At 37.9% G+C, this 20,885-nt stretch overlaps 1 protein-coding gene across 8 annotated transcripts in view; it reads right to left on the reverse strand.

Annotated features, from left to right (window-relative positions):
- The window catches only part of PLD1 (phospholipase D1), a 204,572-nt gene that overhangs the window by 81,331 nt on the left and 102,356 nt on the right, over positions 1 to 20,885 (reverse strand). For all 8 annotated transcript variants that reach the window (XM_077880343.1, XM_077880346.1, XM_077880345.1 and 5 more), the window contains exons 10-12: positions 19,886 to 20,035; positions 18,855 to 18,938; positions 3,111 to 3,192 (exon numbers count right to left, since the gene is read on the reverse strand). In XM_077880343.1, the coding sequence (XP_077736469.1) occupies positions 3,111 to 3,192; positions 18,855 to 18,938; positions 19,886 to 20,035 (316 nt within the window). The remainder of the gene's footprint in view (positions 1 to 3,110; positions 3,193 to 18,854; positions 18,939 to 19,885; positions 20,036 to 20,885) is intronic.

Raw genomic sequence — 20,885 nt, forward strand, 5'->3', positions numbered from 1 at the left:
AATATGGCACAGCTAGATCAAGGAAGAGCAATTGTGCCAAATATACCAGTAGGAAATTAATATTTTAAGTAGTATTACTATTTCCTTAGGAAATTTTTAAAATCATTGTGCACAATCTAAAAATTTAAAGTTTCATGAAGGAGATGAAATTAAAAAGAAGCACCATTATCACACAATAATATTTACTTGGCCATGCTGTTCACCTAGAGGACCTCACCAGGGTTCATGGGCCATTACAGCAAAGAAAAGCCATGCTAGTGATAGAAATGTGAATTGGCCAATAGCCTAAGGGGAAAGCAAACACATGAGAACTAGCATGGCATGGAGGGCCAGGCCTCCATGACAGGGAGACCAACCTCCAGAGGGATTTACTAGCTTTCTGATTTACTCAGATGGCCTGTAGGCACCTCACACTCAAGTCAGCTAGAATTGAGCTCCTTGAGCCTGGATTATCCCCACTTCCTCCCACTGCCAGATTCACCTTCTTAACACACCATCTTGATCAGATCATCCTTCCTCTACTAGGCCCTGTTCCCCAGTAGTTCCCCCACTTTCTTCCATAAAATCCAAACCACTGACTTGGCCCCCAAGCCTCCACATCTGGTTGCAACTACCTTTCCAACTTGACCTGGCATCCTACTTAAGCCAACACTCGGGTATAATCAACCTTGTCACTTTACCATCACTGACCAAGCCTTCAGAATTCTTGCCTCCAGAATGTTTCCTCACCACATTTTCTACACCTAGACACTTCTTCCTTTCGTTTCAAACTTTTTTGACCATTCTAAATGCCCTAAATTCCTCATATTGTGAGGGGCTTTCCCACTAGACTGACCCAATGGTCTCTCTCCCACCTTTGAATCTTGGCACTGTCTCTGTACCCAGCTGACTCTTGAGTTTTAAGCTCTTTCAGGTCAGGAATTGTGTCTTTTATTTATGTACATCCCCATTTGATAAGCCAAGGGCCCTGCACATAGTAGGTGCTCAACAAATTCATGTTGACTGAAACCTACAACAGTGAAGTGTTGGATAAGTACCATAAAGAGGATTTACCAGTATGGCTGACAACTGCTAGGCAAGATTGGAACAACTTAACTACAACTTAACTACAATTTTATTTATTTGAGAGAGAGAGAATGAGAGAGAAAGAACAAGACGGAGCGAGAGAGCAAGCGCATGAGCAGAAGAAGGGGCAGAGGGAGAGGGAGAAGCAGACTCCCCACTGAACAGGAGCCTGACATGGGGCTCAATCCCAGGACCCTGAGATCACAACCTGAACTGAAGGCAGATGCTTAACCAACTGAGCCACCCAGGCACTCAAACTGAAATGGAGTCTTGAGGACAGATGGGAAAGTTGCCATTTCACAGACAGAACCATAGAGAAAGTTATAGCTCATTTAATATATAGATAGAAATTTGGTAAGGCTAGGACTGAACCCAGGACATGAGTCCTTTAGCAAGCCCTCCATGGGCAGGGATGGAATCCTATTCACACACATGGCATCTTTAGTAATTAGTGTAGTTCTTGGGTCATAGGAGACACTCAATAACTCTATGCTAAATTATTTAACGAATATGCAAATCATGCTTTTCAGGATCAGAATTTCCAATCCTGCGAATGGAATTCTGTTGAGACAATGAAATAGACTAGCCACAAAGATGATGCTATTGGGCAGAACATGTGTTTGAAATAAAGTTTATCAGCTTCTTCTTCCATCAATGTATTAGCAGTGGGGTTCGACTCTGTCTATGGATATCTTCAGAGATCTTAAAGCAAGGCATGGGAAAAAGACACTGAAAGAAGGGAGACTCAGTCAGCCCCAGTGACCCAGCAGTTTGGCACTGCCTTCAGCCAGGGGTATGATCCTGGAGACCCGGGATCGAGTCCCAGTCGGGCTCCCTGCATGGAGCCTATTTCTCCCTCTGTCTGTGTCTCTGCCTCTTTCTCTCTCTCTCTCTGTCTTGAATAAATAAATAAGATCTTAAAAAAAAAAAAGAAGGGAGACTCATGAGTGGGAAAAGGAAAGGGGAATGTGGAGAATGGGAAAGAAGAAATGAGTCACAACTAAAACAAACAAACAAACAAAACAAAACAAACAACAACAAAAAAAAACGCTACTCCCCACCACCCAGGATCTACAAATGCTAGAATGTTTAATGATAGAATAAGAAAAACTAAGACAATTTCAACTAATAGTAAAAAAGGTCAGCACTTCCTAATTTGGACATGATTAATAATAAATCCAGATCTATTCTAATTCAACTTAATTTAATTTGGTTGAGAGACAGCTATATAATAACATTCATTAGAAATACGAATATAGGGATGCTTGGGTGGCTCAGCAGTTGAGTGTCTGCCTTCGGCTCAGGTCATGATCCCAGGGTCCTGGGATCGACTCCCACATTGGGCTCCCCATGGGGAGCCTACTTCTACCTCTGCCTGTGTCTCTGCCTCTCTCTCTCTGTGTGTCTCTCATGAATAAGTAAATAAAATCTTTTAAAAAATACGAATGTAAAGTAGTCATTGGTGAGCCTATACTGCTTCAGTTACTTACTTTTTGTACCAAGAAGGATGTACTCAGTGCTCACCCAGAATCTACAGGGTCAACTGGAGAGGAAACAATTTCCCATTTTTACCATGAACTGTCCCATAACTGGAACCAAAGAAACAGCCAATTCTTAATGTCCCTCCTCTTTGACACTCTTCTACATTAGCTTGGCCCCTCTAACTGTAATCATTCTCCTCATAACTTTATCTGTTGCTCAAATGGCAGAATAATGAATAAAATAAAATGTTACATTTCATTTCACCCTTTATTATTCAATAATAAAATCCTGTTACAATGTTTTTGCCCATAAAATTAACTGCCCATAACTGATTAAAAATCAAAAATTAGAGTTCCTAATATAATTCATACTGTGAGTTAGGCGAAAATATTTATGTAGCCAAGAGTAAGAGGAAAAAAAAACAGAACCAAATAAACTTGAAAACATCATGTATTTGACTTTTTGTCAAACTCTAAAGAAAACAGTCATACTTATGTATGAAAGACATTTCAGAGATAATAAACATTTCAAAAATTACATGAGCATGTGTTTGGAATACGTACTGCTTTTCGTTTAAGAATGCAGTCCAACCTCCAACGATTTCCTTCAACCACTGGGCGTTTCAGGAAGATTTCTGGGCTCAACCTGAAATCACAAAACCAAAATTCTAAGAAACTAAAACAAACCATAAAGTTCTGATTGTGTCATAGGAAACAAAGGCAATTTTAGCCCAAATGCCATCATCCACCCGCCCACCCCCCAGGGTGGCAGGTCAAAATTCTGCTATGAGTTCACATACAACTTTAGTTGGGAACAAGAGCCTTGAGCCATTAAAAAAAAAAGAAGAAGAAGAAGAAAGAAGAAAGAAGAAAGAAGAAGAAAGAAGAACAAGAAGAACAAGAAGAACAAAAAAGAGATTTCTTTCTCTCTTACTCACACATGCAAACATATACGCCTATGCAGATACTGTTGATTGCCCAGCCAACAGCCATTCTCCACCTCCTTTCTATAATCAGAGCCTACCTCTTACTGTACCATGTGAATATTCTAAAGACATGCTTTTCCCGGCCTCCTGTGCACCTAGAACATGATGTGACATCATCCTAGATAATAAGATGTGTGAGGAGGTCCACATGGGGTTAATGTGAAAGTTTTTCCTGTTTCTCTCTCTCTCTCTCTCACACACACACACACACATACACACACACAAACACAAACACACAAACCAGGAAAAGTGGCTGTAGGACAGATGCTGTAGGAGGATACAATGCTGAGACAGGGATAGCCATATTGAAAGTCTAAGGGGAAGACCAGAACCCTGAAATCACTCGACCATTCACCAACTTTAGGACTGCCTAACTTTGGATTTCTTATTAAATGAGACAAATAAATCCTCACTCTTTAAGCCAAATTTAGTTGAGCATTCTGTTAATCCAAGCCAGAGTATTCTAATTGATAAAACAGAAACACTGACTTCCTATACCAGCAAGCAGTGTCCACAGGACCCCAAGCCTTTCTGAGCAGGAAAGAAGGCAAGTTTGCTGATAGAGGAAATTTTTCCAATGTAAGAATGGATCCCTGGGCTCTTCTCTGTGGCAGTGCCATAGGCAGCTCAGATTATAGTATAGTCATTTTTTTCCCTTGGGGTTGAGTTCTAAAGTCAGAATCTGACTTAAATCTTTTTTTTTTTTTAAGATTTCATTTATTTATCAGAGAAACAGAGAGAGAGGGAGAGACACACACAGAGACACACTCAGAGACACAGGCAGAGGGAGAAGCAGGCTCCATGCAGGGAGCCCGATGTGGGACTCGATCCCGGGTCTCCAGGATGATGCCCTGGGCTGAAGGCAGGCTCCAAAGCCAAATCCAAGCCACCCAGGGATCCCTCTGACTTAAATCTGTATGAGATATAACTCCCCTATAAAGAGGAAAAACAAACAAAAAACAACAATAAAGAAAATTTTGGGGTGCCTGGGTGGCTCAGTGGGTCAAATGTTTGACTCTTGATTTCAGTTCAGGTCATGTTCTCAGGGTCCTGAGATAGAGCCTCACATCAGGCTCCACACTTAGCAGGGAGTCTGCTTGAGATTTTCTCTGCCCCTCCTTCCTATGCACTCCTCCTCCCCCCTTTCTGTCTCTCAAATAAATAAATCTTTAAAAACAAAAAAGAAAAGAAAACTCTATCTGCTGAAATGCCAGACCCGAGGGGCAGGAGTCTATACAAAGACCAAAGCCTCAGAATTCTAGACCGAATACTGCCTTGCCAGGGAGTCCTCCAAGCATGTAAAACAACAGAGTTTTAAGAAGTTAGAGATTTTTTAAATCTTTTTATACTCTATTTCATTCAGTTAAAGAGAAATAAAACCTGAAAGATAAAGTACTTAAACACATACTGAATAACATAAATAAGAAAACAAATAGTGCAGTGTATGAACTATAAATACTTGCACATTTAATTTAGATTGCAAAAGGAACACAAAAGTAATCTATGTCCAAACAAACAAACAAAAAATGCAGCAATTGATAGCAAAAGATCTAAAATGAATTAAAAAGAGTTTTTTGGGGTTTTTTTAGGTAGAAAAGTACATTGCTGTGCACTGGTTGGTCACTGAAGGTGAAAGACATTTAAAAACATATAGATATTTGTAATTTTAAAAAAAGATTTATTTTTTGGGGGGGTGGCTCTGGCGGGGGTATGGAGAAAGGGAAAGAATCCTTAAGCAGACTCCCTACTGAGCATGGAGCCCCATATGGGGCTTGATCCCAGGATCCTGAGATCATGACCTGACCCAAAATCAGGAGTCAGATGCTCAACTGACTGAGCCACCCAGGTGGCCCTTGCAATTTTTTGATGTACACATTAATTGTAAAATCAGAGATCTTCCATTTGGGGGCCACTGTTAATGCTATATTTTGCAATGAAGTCTTTATCATTCTTTAATCTACAAGCATTGTGTACACTGTGTACAGAATATTCTACTAGATACTTTGGAAGATCTGAAGATAGCTCTTGAGGAACCCTCAGTTTTGAGGATAACACACAAAAAGATAAAAGATCAAAATTCATGCTTTAAACAAAGTATAAACAATGTCTCTCTCACTGGCAAGGAGAAAGTCACCATTTGAGTTATGACTCACAAGCATCATGTGAGGATCTTCACTAAGCAACTACTAGATACGCAGAGTTCAAAAGAATTGTATAATAACCACACATTTCATTGAATCTGGGACACTAATATTTATAAGATGCATCATTACTGTTTGTGCCACTGAGAAGAAAAAAAGTATAAGTATAGCTGTGAAATGATCTTGAGAGTAAGATGCATCCTGATTTCAGAGGTATTAACATGTACTTCTACATTAATGTTCCTCTTACAAGATTTTATAGCTTTGAATGTTTTTATAAGAAAGACAACATTTAAAATCAGTGATCAGAGCCTTCACATTAAGAATAAGAAAATAGAAAAAAAAAAAGAATAAGAAAATAGAGGGGTATCTGGCTGGCTCAGCTGGGAGAACAGGTGACTCTTGACCTTGGGGTCATGGTTTCAAGCCCCATAATGGGTGTAAAGATAACTAAAAAATAAAATAAAATAAGAACTTTAAGAAAAGAGAACAAACTAAACCCGAAGTAAGAAGGAAGAGGATAATAGACAAGAATTCACGGTAATCTAAAACAGAAAAACAACATGGAAAACTCAATGAAACCAAAACTAGCTTTTTGAAAAGATTAATAAAACAGGAAAACTTCCAGCTAGATGAAAAAAAGAAAAAAAGGAGTCTCATAATTCTAGATTCCTCGTATAAGTGGAATTGTGTAGTATTTGTTCTTCTCTATCTTATTTCACTTAGTAGAATGTCCTCCAGGTTCATGCATGTTATTGCAAATAGCAGGTTTCCTTCTTTCTTAAGGCTGAACAATATTCTATTGAATGTAAATACAAAACTTTTTTTATCCATCATCCTTTGATGGATAAAGGTTGCTTCCATGTCTTGGCCATTTTGAATAATGCTGTAATAAGCATGACAATGCATATATTTCTTCAAGATCTTGATTTCAATTCCCTTAGTTAGATGTCTTGAAGTGGGATTGCTGGATCACATGGCAATTTTATTATAGATAAACAAGGGTTGTAATTTTATTATAGATACTAAATACAACAAGGGTTGTATCTATACTTGGCAACTAAGTCTTTATCATTCTTTATTTAATCTGTAAGCATTGTGTACCCTGTATACAGAACTAGGTATTTTGGAGGATCTTAAAATAGCTTTCCGGAGGTCCTCAATTTTGAGGATAATGCATTAAAAATACTAATAATACTCATAGGTGGTAGTACCAGGGCCTGGGGAAAGGAGGAAACAAGATGGTCTTGAACAAAGGGTACAAAGTTTCAGTTATGGAAGATAAGTAAGTCCTAGAGATCCACTGTACAGTATAGTGCCTATAGTTAACACTATATCGCATACTTAAATATTTGTTAAGATGGTAGATCTTATGTTAAGTGTTCTTATTACAAAAAAATAAAAAATAAAGAAGATGGGAGGAAACTTTTGAAGCTGATATATTATGGCATTGATTATAGTGATGGTTTCATAGATGTATACTTATCTCCAAACTCATCAAGTTGTGTATATTAAATACATGCAGCTCTTTTTGTATGACAATCACACACTAATCAATAAAGTGGTTTTAAAAAAGTGACTAAACACATGGTCATTGAAAATATATAATATATTCTCAGATAGATAAATATGTAATTTTATATATGCTATAATATATCAGGTTTTAAAAATAAATGTATATAAAAGGATTGGAAGATAAAAAACTAAAAATTCTGTTAACTTAGTAAAAAAAAGGAACAGCACAAGTTATCGATATAAAAAATGAATAAAAAAATCACTACAGGGCTTACAGATATTAAAATGATATTAGATAATAAGGATATATTATAAATAATCTTATAAGAAAAAGATTAGATAAAATGGACAATTTCCTTGAAAGAAATAAGTTACCAAGACAGAAGTAGAAAGAAATTGAAACTTTAGTACTATATCTATTAAAAACTGAATTCAGAATTTAAAAAACAACACAACTTATAAAAAGGATAATATCTCACAACAAAGTGAGGTTATCCTAAGAATGTAAGGTTGCTTTAAAAGTTGAAAATTGGGACGCCTGGGTGGCTCAGTGGTTAAGCGTCTGCCATTGGCTCCTGTGGAGATCCCAGGGTTCTGGGATAGAGTCCCACATCCAGCTCCCCTCAGGAAGCCTGCTTCTCCCTCTGCCTGTGTCTCTGCCTCACTCTATGTCTCTCATGAATAAATAAAATCTTAAAAAAAAAAAAAACCTGAAAAATCAATTTGATTCACATTAACCAAAAAAAAAAAAAAAAGATCAATAGAGAAAAAAATGTGACAAAATTCAATACCATTTATAACAAAAACTCTCAAATTATAGGTATAGGTAGAAAGGAATTTCCTCAAAATAATAAAAGGCACCTATAAGAAACCTAACTAAAGCACAATACAATAACTGAATGCTGATTTCTCTCAACAATAAGTACAAGGCATAGATGTCCGTTCTCATTACTGTTGTTCAGCAATTTACTGATGGTCCCAGCAAAGCAATAAGGCAATAACATAAAATAGAAGGTATACAAATTAGGAAGGCATTCACACATCACATGATCATCTTTGGAGAAAATTCTAAGGTATTTACAATAAAGCTACTAGCACAATAAGTGAACTAAGCAAAGCTGTATAATGTAAGATCAAAAAAAAAAAAATCAATTGTGCTTCTATATGCCAGCACTGAAAAACTGGAATGTAAATTTTAAAAAATACCATTTAGAGTAACATTTAAAAAATATGAATTACTTGGTGATAAATAACAAAATATGGCAAGACATGTATAGTAGTACCACCTTATCTGTGGGGCATACATTCCAAGACTCCCAGTGGATGCCTGAAATTGCAGATAGTACTAAACCTTATATGCTTATCTTACATATACTATGTTTTCTCCCATACACACATGCCAGTGACAAGGTTTAATTTATAAATTAGGGACAGTAAGAGATTAACAACAATACTAATACAACAATACTAATAAAATTAAGCAATTACGATTGTAATAAAACTGTAATAAAAAGTAAAATAAATAAAATTGTAAATAAAACTGTAATTTATTTCACATGGCTGCTCTTTCCCAAAATATTATATTGTACTGTACTCGCCCTTCTCCTGGTGATGATGTGAGATAATAAAATGCCTACATGATAAGATAAAGTGAATGACGTAGGCATTGGGATGTGGCATTAGGCAGACTATTACTCCTCTTCTGACAATGAGTCAGAAGGAGGGTCCTCTGCTTCTAGATTGTGGTTGACCTCAAGTAGTTGAAACTGCAGAAGGCAAAACCACGGATAAAGGGGGACTACTGAGTATAAAAAGTACAAAACAAAACAAAAAACAACAAAAAAATAGTACAAAACATTGATAAAAAAAATAAGATTTAAATAAATGGAGAGATACATGAGAATTCAGGAAGAACAGAGTTTGATATACTTAACCAATGGGGATGTTCCCATTTTTTCCCCATCTGATTCATCAGCCTGAAGGGAGAACCCAGAAGTGGGCAGTGGCACAGGGAGAGAGAACTCAGGTAGGAATGCTCTATTTCAGGCTTGAGGAGAAACAATGGGATCTTCTGGCAGTGATGGGGTAGCAGCAAGAGGCTCACAGGCACCAGAAACACTGAGGGATTGGAACTTTCCTCTCCAACTAGAAAAGCTGTGGTTCCAAGAGGACAGTGTAAATATCCATTGTTTAGCTCTGGACACAAGTATCATTGCATAAAGCACATCACAGAGCAGGGAAAATAAAGCCCTACCTTTCTAGCTAGAGGAATGAAAAAAAAAAAAAAAAAAAAACTATAGGGAACCCAAAGTAGTGGCGAGATCATGGAGAAAGCAGAGTTCAGGAAAGCAAGCGCATAAAATTGTTTATGAACTTGTAGCTAATTCCTATGCTGCCCTTGTGTGGATTTGATCCTAAACGTTATACCAAAGTTTGAGAACTGAAATAAGAATCAGACCACTGCCAAGGGATGAAAAACATTCACCATGCAAATGGAAGTGAAAAAAAAAAAAAAAAAAAAAAAAGGCCAGGGTAGCAACCCTTATATTAGGCAAAATAGACTTTAAAACAAAGACTATAGCAAGAAACAAAGAAGTGCATTACATAACAATAATGAAATCAGTCTCAATATTGAAGCACCAATTTGAATTGGTAATCAAGAAACTACTGAGCAGCCCCGGTGGCTCAGTGGTTTAGCACCGCCTTCAGCTCAGGGCGTGATCCTGGAGACCCCAGATCAAGTCCCATGTAGGAGCCTGCTTCTCCCTCTGCCTCTCTCTCTGTCTCTCTCTCTGTCTCTCTCTCTCTCTCTCTCTCCCCCTCATGAATAAGTACATAAAATCTTTTTTAAAAAATTAAAAAAAGAAACTACTAAGAAATTAAAGTTCAGGACTGGAAGGATTCACAGGTAAACTTTACCAAACATTTAAAAAAGAGTTAATACCTATTCTCTTCAAACTGTTCCCAAAAATAGAAGAGGAAGGAAAGCTTCCAAATATATTCTATGAGGCTAGCATTACCCCAATACCCAAACCAAAGCCACCACCAAAAAAGAGAACTACAAGCCAATATCCCTGATGAACATAGATGCAAAAGTCCTCAACAAAATATTAACAAACCAAATCTAACAATATATTAAAAAAATCATTTACCATAATCAAGTGGGACTTATTCCAAGGATGCAAGGATGATTTAATAACTGCAAATCAATCATCATGATACATCACATTAACAAGTGAAAGTATAAAAACTGTATGATCATTTCAATAAATGCAGGAAAGCATTTGACAAGATTCAATATCCATTCACAATAAACCTTGTCAACAAAGTAAGTTTAAGAGAGAACATACCTCAACATAATAAAGGCCATCTGTGAAAAATTCACAGTTAACATCACATTCAATGGCAAAAACAAAGAGCTTTTCCTTGAAGATCAGGAATGACATAAAGATGTCTACTCTCACTACTTTTATTCAATATAGATTGGAACTCAGACAGCTAGCCACAGCAATCAGACAAGAAAACAAAATAAAAGGCATCCAAATCAGTAAAGAAGATGTAAAACTATCACATGGGCTGATGATAAGATACCATATATAGAAAACCCCAAAGATTCCATTAAAAAACTACTAGAACTGAAAAATGAATTCAGTAAAGTCACAGGTTACAAAAATCAATGTACAGAAATCTGGTGCATTTCTACACATTAAAAATGAAGTGGTCGAAAGAGAAATTAAGAAAACCATTCCATTTACAAGTGCATCAAAAACAATATAATACCTAGGAATAAACTTAACCGAAGACATAACCTATACTCTGAAAACTATAAAACATTGATAAAAGAAATTCAAGGGGACACAAAGAAATGGAAATACATTCCATGCTCATGGATGGAAGAACAAATATTATTAAAAAGTCTATACTAATCAAAGATTTAATGTAATTTATATCAAAACACCAACAGCATTCTTCACAGAGCTAGAACAAACAGTCCTAAAAGTTGTATGGAGCCACAAAAGACCCCAAATAGCCAAAACAATACTGAAGAAGGAAAACAAAATAGGAGGTATCCCAAATCCCAACTTCAACTAATAAAGCTATAGTAATCAAAACAGTATGGCACTGGCACAAAAACAGACACATAGATCAGGAAAACAAATTAGAAGAAGACCCAGAAATACACAATTATATAGTCAATTAACATTTGACAAAGCAGTAAAGAATATGCAATGGGAAAAAGACAGTCTCTTCAACAAATGGTGTTGGGAAAACCAGACAGCTACATGCAAAAGAATGAAACTGAACCAACTTTCTTACACCAAAATAAACTCAAAATGGATGAAAGACTTACATGTGAGACCCGAAGCCATAAAAATCCTAGAAGAGAACACAGGAAGTTTTTTTTTTTTTTTTACATTGGCCCTAGCAACATTTTTCTAGATAGGTCTCCTGAGGCAAGAGAAATAAAAACAAAAATAAACTACTGGGACTAACTACATCAAAATAAAAAGCTTTGCCTAGGGAAGGAAACCATCAAGAAAACTAAAAGGCAACTGGTTCTAATTCACACCAGCAGATGGAGCTGCAGTTAAAGTTTCTGAGTCAAGAGAAACAAGCAAAAATGAACTATTGGGACTTCATCAAGATAAAAAGCTTCTGCACAGCAAAAGAAACAGTCAACAAAACTAAAAGACAACCTACAGAATGGGAGAAGATATTTGCAAATGACGTATCAGATAAAGGGCTAGTATCCAAGATCTATAAAGAACTTATTCAACTCAACAGCAAAGAAATAAACAATCCAATCATGAAATGGGCAAGAGACATGAACAGAAATCTCACAGAGGAAGACATAGACATGGCCAACACGCACATGAGAAAATGCTCCGCATCACTGGCCATCAGGGAAATACAAATCAAAACCACAATGAGATCCCACCTCACACTAGTGAGAATGGGGAAAATTAACAAAGCAGGAAACCACAAATGTTGGAGAGGATGTGGAGAAAGGGGAACCCTCTTGCCCTGTTGGTGGGAATGTGAACTGGTGCAGCCACTCTGGAACACTGTGTGGAGGTTCCTCAAAGAGTTAAAAATAGACCTGCCCTATGACCCGCAATTGCACTGCTGGGGATTTACCCCAAAGATACAGATGCAGTGAAAGGCCGGGACCCCTGCACCCCGATGTTTCTAGCAGCAATGTCCACAATAGCCAGACTGTGAAGGAGCCTCGGTGTCCATTGAAAGTTGATGGATAAAGAAGATGTGGTCTATGTATACAGTGGAGTATTCCTCAGCCATTAGAAATGAGGGTATTATGCTGAGTGAAATAAGTCAATCGGAGAAGGACAGACATTATATGGTCTCATTCGAGAAATATAAAAATTAGTGAAAGGGAATAAAGGGAAAGGAGAGAAAATGAGTGAAAATATCAGTGAGGGTGACAACCATGAGAGACACCTAACTCTGGGAAATGAACAAGGGGTAGTGGAAGGGGAAGTGGGTGGGGGTTGGGGTGACTGGGTGATGGGCACTGAGGGGGGCACTTGGCGGGATGAGCACTGGGTGTTATGTTATATGTTGTCAAATTGAACTCCAATAAAAAAATTTTTAAAAAAATTTTCTGAGTCTATTCTGGGTGCAAGAGCCCATCTTGCTCCCCACTGAAGCTGGGCAGGAAGGTCTATGTTTATATTTCAGGCTGATGCACCTAATCCAGGACTCATTCCAGATACAGATGCAGTATGTCTAACAGTTGTGCTAATTACATGCACTTAGGAAGATCAAGAATTTATTAGAGTTGGCCATGAGGTAAATAATGAATATAGCAAGACAGAATTCAGAGAAAATCTGCCAGTAAAACCAGACTTTTCTAAGCTTCAAAGGAATATTTTTATATCTACTCCTAACGTCATGAAATTTCACATTATTTGGGAAGATAACACAGAAAAACTGGAAGGTGTAGAGAGCAGTAATCCAAATCCATAATCACTTATTTCAATAGATGCATTATCTTTAGCATCAAAGGGATGGTCCACATCAGAAAACTCACCTAAACGGCATGATTCCATAGAATACCACATGGCCTGCTTGTGACCACTTGCTCTCCCTGTAGTATAAATTAAGCTATAAAAACACACAGAACCTTTTCCCTGAAATTCCATAAGAACACAGTCATGACACAATGAAGAAATTCTTTTAAAAAACATCCTGTAGAAAGTTTATAGGAAAACCAGCATTTGAGCAAATTGTGGAATTTAAATACCACCATTTTTAAGTAAAAAAACATACAAACAAAATAAAAACCCTAAAAGGCCATGAATAGGAGAAGATATTTGCAAATGATTTATCTCATGATAAGGGGTTAGTATCTAAAATATATAAAGAACTCCTATAACTCAATACGCGAAAATCAAATAATCCAATTAAAAAATGGGCAGAAGACATGAACAGACATTTCTCCAAAGAATACATACAGATGACCAACAGATGCAGGAAAAGATGCTCAACATCATCCGTCATCAGGGATGTGCAAACCAAATCAAAAGTATAATGAGATATTACCTCACAGTGGTCAGAATGGCTAAAATCAAAAACACAGGAGATAATCAGTGTTAGCAAGGATCTGGAGAAACAGAAACCCTCGAGCACTGTTGGTGGGAAGGCAAATTGATGCGGCCACGGTGGAAACCTGTATGGAGGCTTCCCATAAAGTTAAAAATAGAACTACCCTATGATCTAGTAACTGCACTACTGGGTATTTACCCAAAGATTACAAAAATAGTAATTCAAAGGGATATATCTATAATAGCATTATTTACAATATCTAAATTATAGAAGCTGTCGAAGTGTCTGTTGACAGATAAATGGATAAAGAAGTGGTGTGTGTGTATGAATATTATTCAGTCACAGAAAATAATGAAATCTTGCCATTTGCAACAACATAGATGGAGCTAGACAGTATAATGCTACGTAAAATAAGTCAGTCAGAGATCACATGATCTCACTCATATTGAATTTGAAAAACAAATGAGCAAGGGGAAAAAGAGAGACAAATCAAGAAATAGACTCTTTTTTCGAGGAAAGGGACTTTTTTTTTTTTTTTTTTAAGAAAGGGAGACAGTTGGGGAGGGGGAGAGAGAGGGGAAGAGAGATAGAATCTTAAGCTGGCTCCATGCCTTGCGTGGAGCCCACCTCAGGGCTTGATCTCACAACATGAGATCATGACCTAAGCCAAATCAAGAGTTGGATTCTTAACTGACTGAGCCACACAGGTGCCCTTCACCTTTTTAAAGATTTGAGAGAGAGTGTGTGCCAGCAAGAACGGGGAGAGGCGGGATCTCCCCATGAGTGGGGAGCCTGAGGCAGGGCTTGATCCCACCACCCTAAGATCATGACCTGAGCCAAAATCAAGAGTCAGATGCTCAACCTACTAAGCCACCCAGGCGCCTCCTAAGAAACACTCCTAACTGTTGAGAACAAACTAGCTGATGGTTACCAGGGGGGGGTGAACAGGGGAATGGGTAAAATAGGTGTTAGGGATGAAAGAGTACACTTGCCCTGATGAGCACTGAGTAACGTATAGAGCTGTTGAATCACTATATTCTACATCTGAAACTAGTATAACACTGTTAACTGTGCTGGAATTAAGCAAAGTTTTAAAAGAATGAAAAATCTGTTTTTAAAAATTCTTCAGTTTTACCAATCCTGCCTGCTTCTGACACAGTTAATGCACAGGCTCAGCACAGAGGCTGTGGCAACACCACTCGCAACCCCTATCCCGATAGGCTGGATAAAGAACCAACTATGGTGGACACTCAACATGCTTGCTGCCCACATCCCTGCTGACCAGCGGAAATCAGAACTACCACCACCAAGAGGAAATCTGAGCTAAGCCACGGTCTCTGGATCTGTCCTAAGAGCAACTAGTAATTTAGCAGTGGAGCTCAGAGCCGCATCTTGGTGTCCAACCTCATTTTTGGACATACTCCAATGAACACTGGATAGTTAATTCACAGGCGAATGAAGTACAGCAAGCACAGAAAAGACATAAAACCAGTGATCTTCCGGTTAATCCAGATGAACAAGTGAAGAATGCTCACTAACCTTTATACAGAAACTTCCTCTTATGACATCTTCAATATCCAGTTGGAATTTACTCTTCACCTTAGTTTTCAGATAGTCTGGGCTGTTTAATGGGTCATTGTCTCTTCCAACTCGACAACCTACCTCACAATTTACCTCTCTTCAGAAAATTTCTCCAAACCAAATCTACCCAAATCTGATTACGAATTTATTCAGTACCTCAAAACAGTTCAATCTGCACTCTCAGTGCAGATCTAGAATATCAGATCTAAAAGGAATTTCAGGGGCACTTGGGTGGCTCAGGCCAGTTAAGCGTCTGACCTCGGCTCAGGTCATGATCTCAGGGACCTAGGTTTGAGCCCCATATTGGGCTCTGCACTCAAAGGGGAGTCTGCTCTTGCTCCCCCTCTCAAGTAAGTTTTTTAAATTAAAAATAAATAAATAAAAGGAACTTCAGACACCATGCAGGGCAGCAGGCTCTCTCTGAGAGGTAGCTCCATGATACAGGGGCTCTAGAGCAGACACGCCTGAGTCCCAGGTGCAATGGCACCTGCCAACTGCCTGACTATGAGCAGTTTCCTTACCTACCTCATGAGTCTCCCTTTTCTCAACTCTAACATAGCCTCTGGCACTTGTAAGACTCTAACAAGTAGTAGCTATTATTGTCAGTGTTACTCTGTGCCTTAGAAACCACTTGCCCCAAGTCTATGATAGTTAGGTCCCTGAGGTGGTCTGAGCAAAGACCCTCCCCATTTCTCTCCTGGACGACAAGATAGCTTGCCAAGTGGGCTCTACAACCAGTGTTTAATTTCTCTTCTACACTATTGCCAGAATGATCCCTTTTAGAAAACAAATCTGACTGAAATCCCCACTCTTACAAATTGTCAGGGGTTCCCAGTGGTCACAGCACTAAGTGCAAACTCCTTAGCAGATCCCCCATTGCCCTTCACGATTTCCCCCTGACCCATCTTTTCAGTGCCGTCTCCACTTGCCATCCCCAAGGATGCTAGGCTTCAGCTATCCACAATCTCTACCCGCCTCCCAGCTGCTGTGCGCTCTCACACTTCTATGGCTTGGTCCTGGCTAACCCTCTGCTGAAAACATTCACCTGACTTCATCTGGTCAGCTCCATCCACCAAGCCCAAGGCCAGTCTTCTTTTTCAAGATGCTTCCACAGTGCCTGTAGGCTCAAGCATTGCCCCTCCTCAGGGCTCCTCCTTCTGCTCTCTTTATCCTTGTCATTCACTTTTACCCCCAATCTGTTGTTCTCCATAGGACTTCCTGACTCTCTCTTGTTCCAGGGTAGGGGCTGCCTCTAGTCATCTTCATGTAAGCATGGCTTAGCTCACTACCTATCATAGAGGGGGTGCTCACTAAAAAGCGCCAGAATGGGACGCCCGGGTGGCTCAGAGGTTGAGCATCTGCCTTCGGCTCAGGGCGTGATCCCACGGTCCTAGCATGGAGCCCTACATCGGACTCCCAGCATGGAGCCTGCTTCTCCCTCTACCTATGTCTCTGCCTGCCTTTCTGTGTCTCTCATGAATAAATAAATAAAATCATAAATAAATAAAATCATAAATAAATAAAATCATAAATAAATAAAATCATAAAGAAAGCAAGCCAGCCAGCCAGCCAGAATGAATGACTAAATTAACAAGTGAATGGATGGGTAGTTAAATGAACTAAGGAACCGGGAGGGAACCGGGAGGTCCTGGGTTCTCATTTCACCACATCCACCTTTGCTTGCATACTGATTATTTTATAAACCCTATTAGTACAGTTTTCACTTAAGCATATGAGATCTCTTGAATTAGATTAGAAGCTTCTAAAGGACAAGTGCATCTTCTAATTATGCTTTGCACTCTCTCAGATCCAGACATACTAGCTTAAGTTTCTGAATGCCCTCTTTTGCAATACAGCACTTGCATGACAAGAATTTTCACTTGTTATGAGGGAAGTTACAATGAAGGTTTCATTTCAAAGGGAGTGTGGTAATAAGATGTTATCCTAGACAGTTATGGAAAAGAAATAACCTGATTTATTTTCTTTCCAACAGCAGAAAACAGTCAGCGTTCCATCTCTTTAGATGTTTAAATGAGACCCTGTATTTTAGTGTTCACAACCTTTAAAAAAGATATTATTTTCTTGCATAAGGCATGAAAACACGGGCTCAGTGAAAAAACTACCTTCAGTATCTCTCATGTCTTCATCAAACTTTCAGAAATATTATCTAAAGGAATGTAGTACGGTATTAAGTTTGAATTTATTCTCATAGGTGTTTATAAAGTATTCAACCAAAGAAATAGGTCCTAAGTATGAAACTTTCTTTTATTCCTGGTCATTGAGTGAAAAGACAAAAATGACAATAGAGGCCAAGATTTAGCTCTTCCACACACAAGAGGATAAATAGGTTCACAGACATGCTGACCATCACACATCTTATCTATCCACCCTAAATCAAAGATTCTCAACCAAGAGGGACTCTGCCCTTCAGGGGATATTTGACAATGTCTGAAGACACTCTCACAACCAGGAGCTTGCTACTGGCATCTAGTAGGTAAAAGCCAGACATGTCGACGATGCTAAACATCCCACAATGCACAGAACAACCACCCATAACAAAGAATTATCTGGCTCAAAATGTCAATAGTGCCAAGGTTGGGAAAGTATGTTCTAGAATTACAGACTTCCATATCACTAAGGCAAAATAGAAGAGAATGAGTTCATATTCCTAACTACTCTCCCCATTCCCCAAAATCTAGAATTAAGAGGAAATAAATTATGATGATATTTTCACAGTTTATATGTAAGATAGCATTTGAAAGGAAACAAAATAGGGAGAAAAAAAGGAACATTTTAACAACTAAACTCTTGGAAGGAAAACATATTTCAGACACATTCATTTCCACTGTAGTCAATTTTGGCATCTGTAATTGGTTTTAACTATCCAGGCAGATGGGTAATTGGAACTAAAGTCAAACTATAAAGCCTATAACAACTCCACGAGTACAATTTCCCAATAGCTAAATGAGTTCTGAGCATGGGATTTCCAGTGGCTCAGATAAGCATTGTAACTCTCATGGCTATTTGTAAAGGGGGACAAAAAGTTGAAATCTGATATATCTTCAAAAAAGTTGACCAGGCCTAATCACTCCATAATAAGCAAATGGAATTATTCCAGCTTCAAAGGAACAATTCAGAAGTATATTCACTGAACCCAGTAGCTGAAAAACCAAATGAAGAAGGTACCTAAGGAAGATTGTTTTCTATCGCTCGCTCTTAAAACAGTATTAGCATTGCAAAATAACCTTTACTAAGATGAATATTTGGATTTCTATTTCCAAATGGAAAGATAAAAACAAAACTATTTAAGCTAAATATTTTAATGATATATTTGGAGGTCAAGTTTTTTGAAAAGTCTTTTCACTGAAGGCTATTTTAGTTAATTGGTTGAGACTTTGGCCAAACCATCTATGGGTACTGCTGGTTTTCGTAATGTATGATTCTGGAACACCGCAGTGCTGTTTTACATTTCTAATTGTAGAGAGCTCCTAACAAAATCCCCATGTATAAATACTAACCACCAATCCGTGATAAAAATCTCTTCTTCTGCTTCTTCCATAGCATTTGCCACATCTTCAAAATACCCTTTGGCATTAACGTACCTGAAAGATAAGTTTTTTTGTTTTATTTATTTATTTATTTATTTATTTATTTATTTATTCATTCATTCATTCATTCATTCATTCATTCAGAAAGAAAACATATCTTATGGCAAAGTAAAAGATGGAAGCCACTGCCTGAGTCTCTACAAAGCCATCAGTTTACTTTGTATAACCAAAGACCAAGGATTGCAAACACTATCATCCGTCTGGTATGCAGGAAGCCCAGTAAGTAGACAGAAGCAAGTAACCAGATTCTGCTGAGAGAACAACAAATTGGTCTCATCCTCACATGAGTCAGATACATGCTCTCATCCTGTTGAACTCACATCATTGTCCTTCTGAGACTGAAAACTGATCAGTTTCCAATCCATGGGTAGAAAAACATGCAAAGCATTTTATTTAAGAGGAATACCCGGCAAGTAAATTCTCGTTCTTAAAAAAATTATGGCTAATAATTTTTTTTAAAACAGATTTTATTTATTTATTCATGAGAGACACACACAGAGAGAGAGAGAGGGAGAGAGAGGCAGAGACACAGGCAGAGGGAGAAGCAGGCTCCATGCAGGGAGCCCAACGTGGGACTCGATTCCAAGATCCCAGGATCACGCCCTGAGCCGAAGGTAGATGTTCAACTACTGAGCCACCCAGGCGTCCCAATTATGGCTAATAACTTAAATACACATTCCATCATTAAAAATGTATGAAGTTAGCTTTTAAAATCAAACTTCAAAATCTAAAGCTAGTTATCTAAAGCTCACTGTAAAATCTTAAATACAAAAATCGGAAAATGAATCTCTGCTCAGGTAGTCTTATAAAGAAAGGCCCTTGTCAAGGGTAATGCATAATATGTCTCCACAGCTCCAAATACTGATTCCAGATAAATTTAGGCCCACTATAATATTAGATACTATGACTACCTCCACAGTCTTAGAGCAAAATGATCTTACCATTTAGCTAAAGTATTCTCTTGGACAGCGGCATATGACCCAAATCGGTGGTCTTTGAGAAAGTTGGTGCCATGTTTCTGGATGAATTCCTCTATAGCTCCTCCCCACCACCGAGCATGCCTATAGCTGTTGCATTTTAAAATAAGTGTCCTTCCAAGAAAAGCAAAATGTGGAAAAGAATGATCACTCCGTGTTCTGTCTCTTTCAAAAAATTTAACAATGAAACATGTGCCATTTTGTTTTTGTAGTACAGCAAGTATAGGTTGAAGACTTTAAGCAAAGAGCATCTTATTTATATCAAAAAAAGCAGACTTCTGAACATTTTGGGCAGGATTTTAAACTATACTGAATATGGCAAAAATACATTTTCAGGTTATTTACTCATTCACTCATGCTAACGTGCATAAAGGTACTTACTACGACTAGTACTATACGAGCTGTGAGGGGGATAATCTTAAACCTTCTAGTGTCAGAGAAGATCTGGAAGTTCAGCATCTCTTTACACACAAACATGCACAGACACACACAAACCACACACCAATGTGTATTAGGGTGTGTGTGGGTGTATGTCAATGTGTGAAAGAAATATACATATATTTGTATACATAAGGCTAAACTTTGTAGAGCCAAATGTGTGTATATAGAGAAAAAGACATACATAGTCTTCCAGAAAGAAACATTTATCAACACACACACTTGCTAATAAAATCCAAAGTAAATGGGCAGTTGAACATCCGTTCAAGATATTTTTCTTAAAATCTATGTGTAAAGAGAACTTTTGTAAACCAAATCACTGTTTATGTGTTTCTCTTAATTAAAGGATATCAATTTATAAAGTAAAATTTTATCTTTTAAAAATGTGAAACAATCACTCCTTAATTTGTTTGGTAAAATGGTATTACTGAGTAATTAATTTTGTTAATAGGCATACATTTTGTTAAAACAGGCATAAATCAACACATGGGATTGTTCATTCTGACTGTTGCACACTGGATATACT

Source organism: Canis aureus, chromosome 31, assembly GCF_053574225.1.
Source record: "Canis aureus isolate CA01 chromosome 31, VMU_Caureus_v.1.0, whole genome shotgun sequence".
Taxonomy (NCBI): Eukaryota; Metazoa; Chordata; class Mammalia; order Carnivora; family Canidae; genus Canis; species Canis aureus.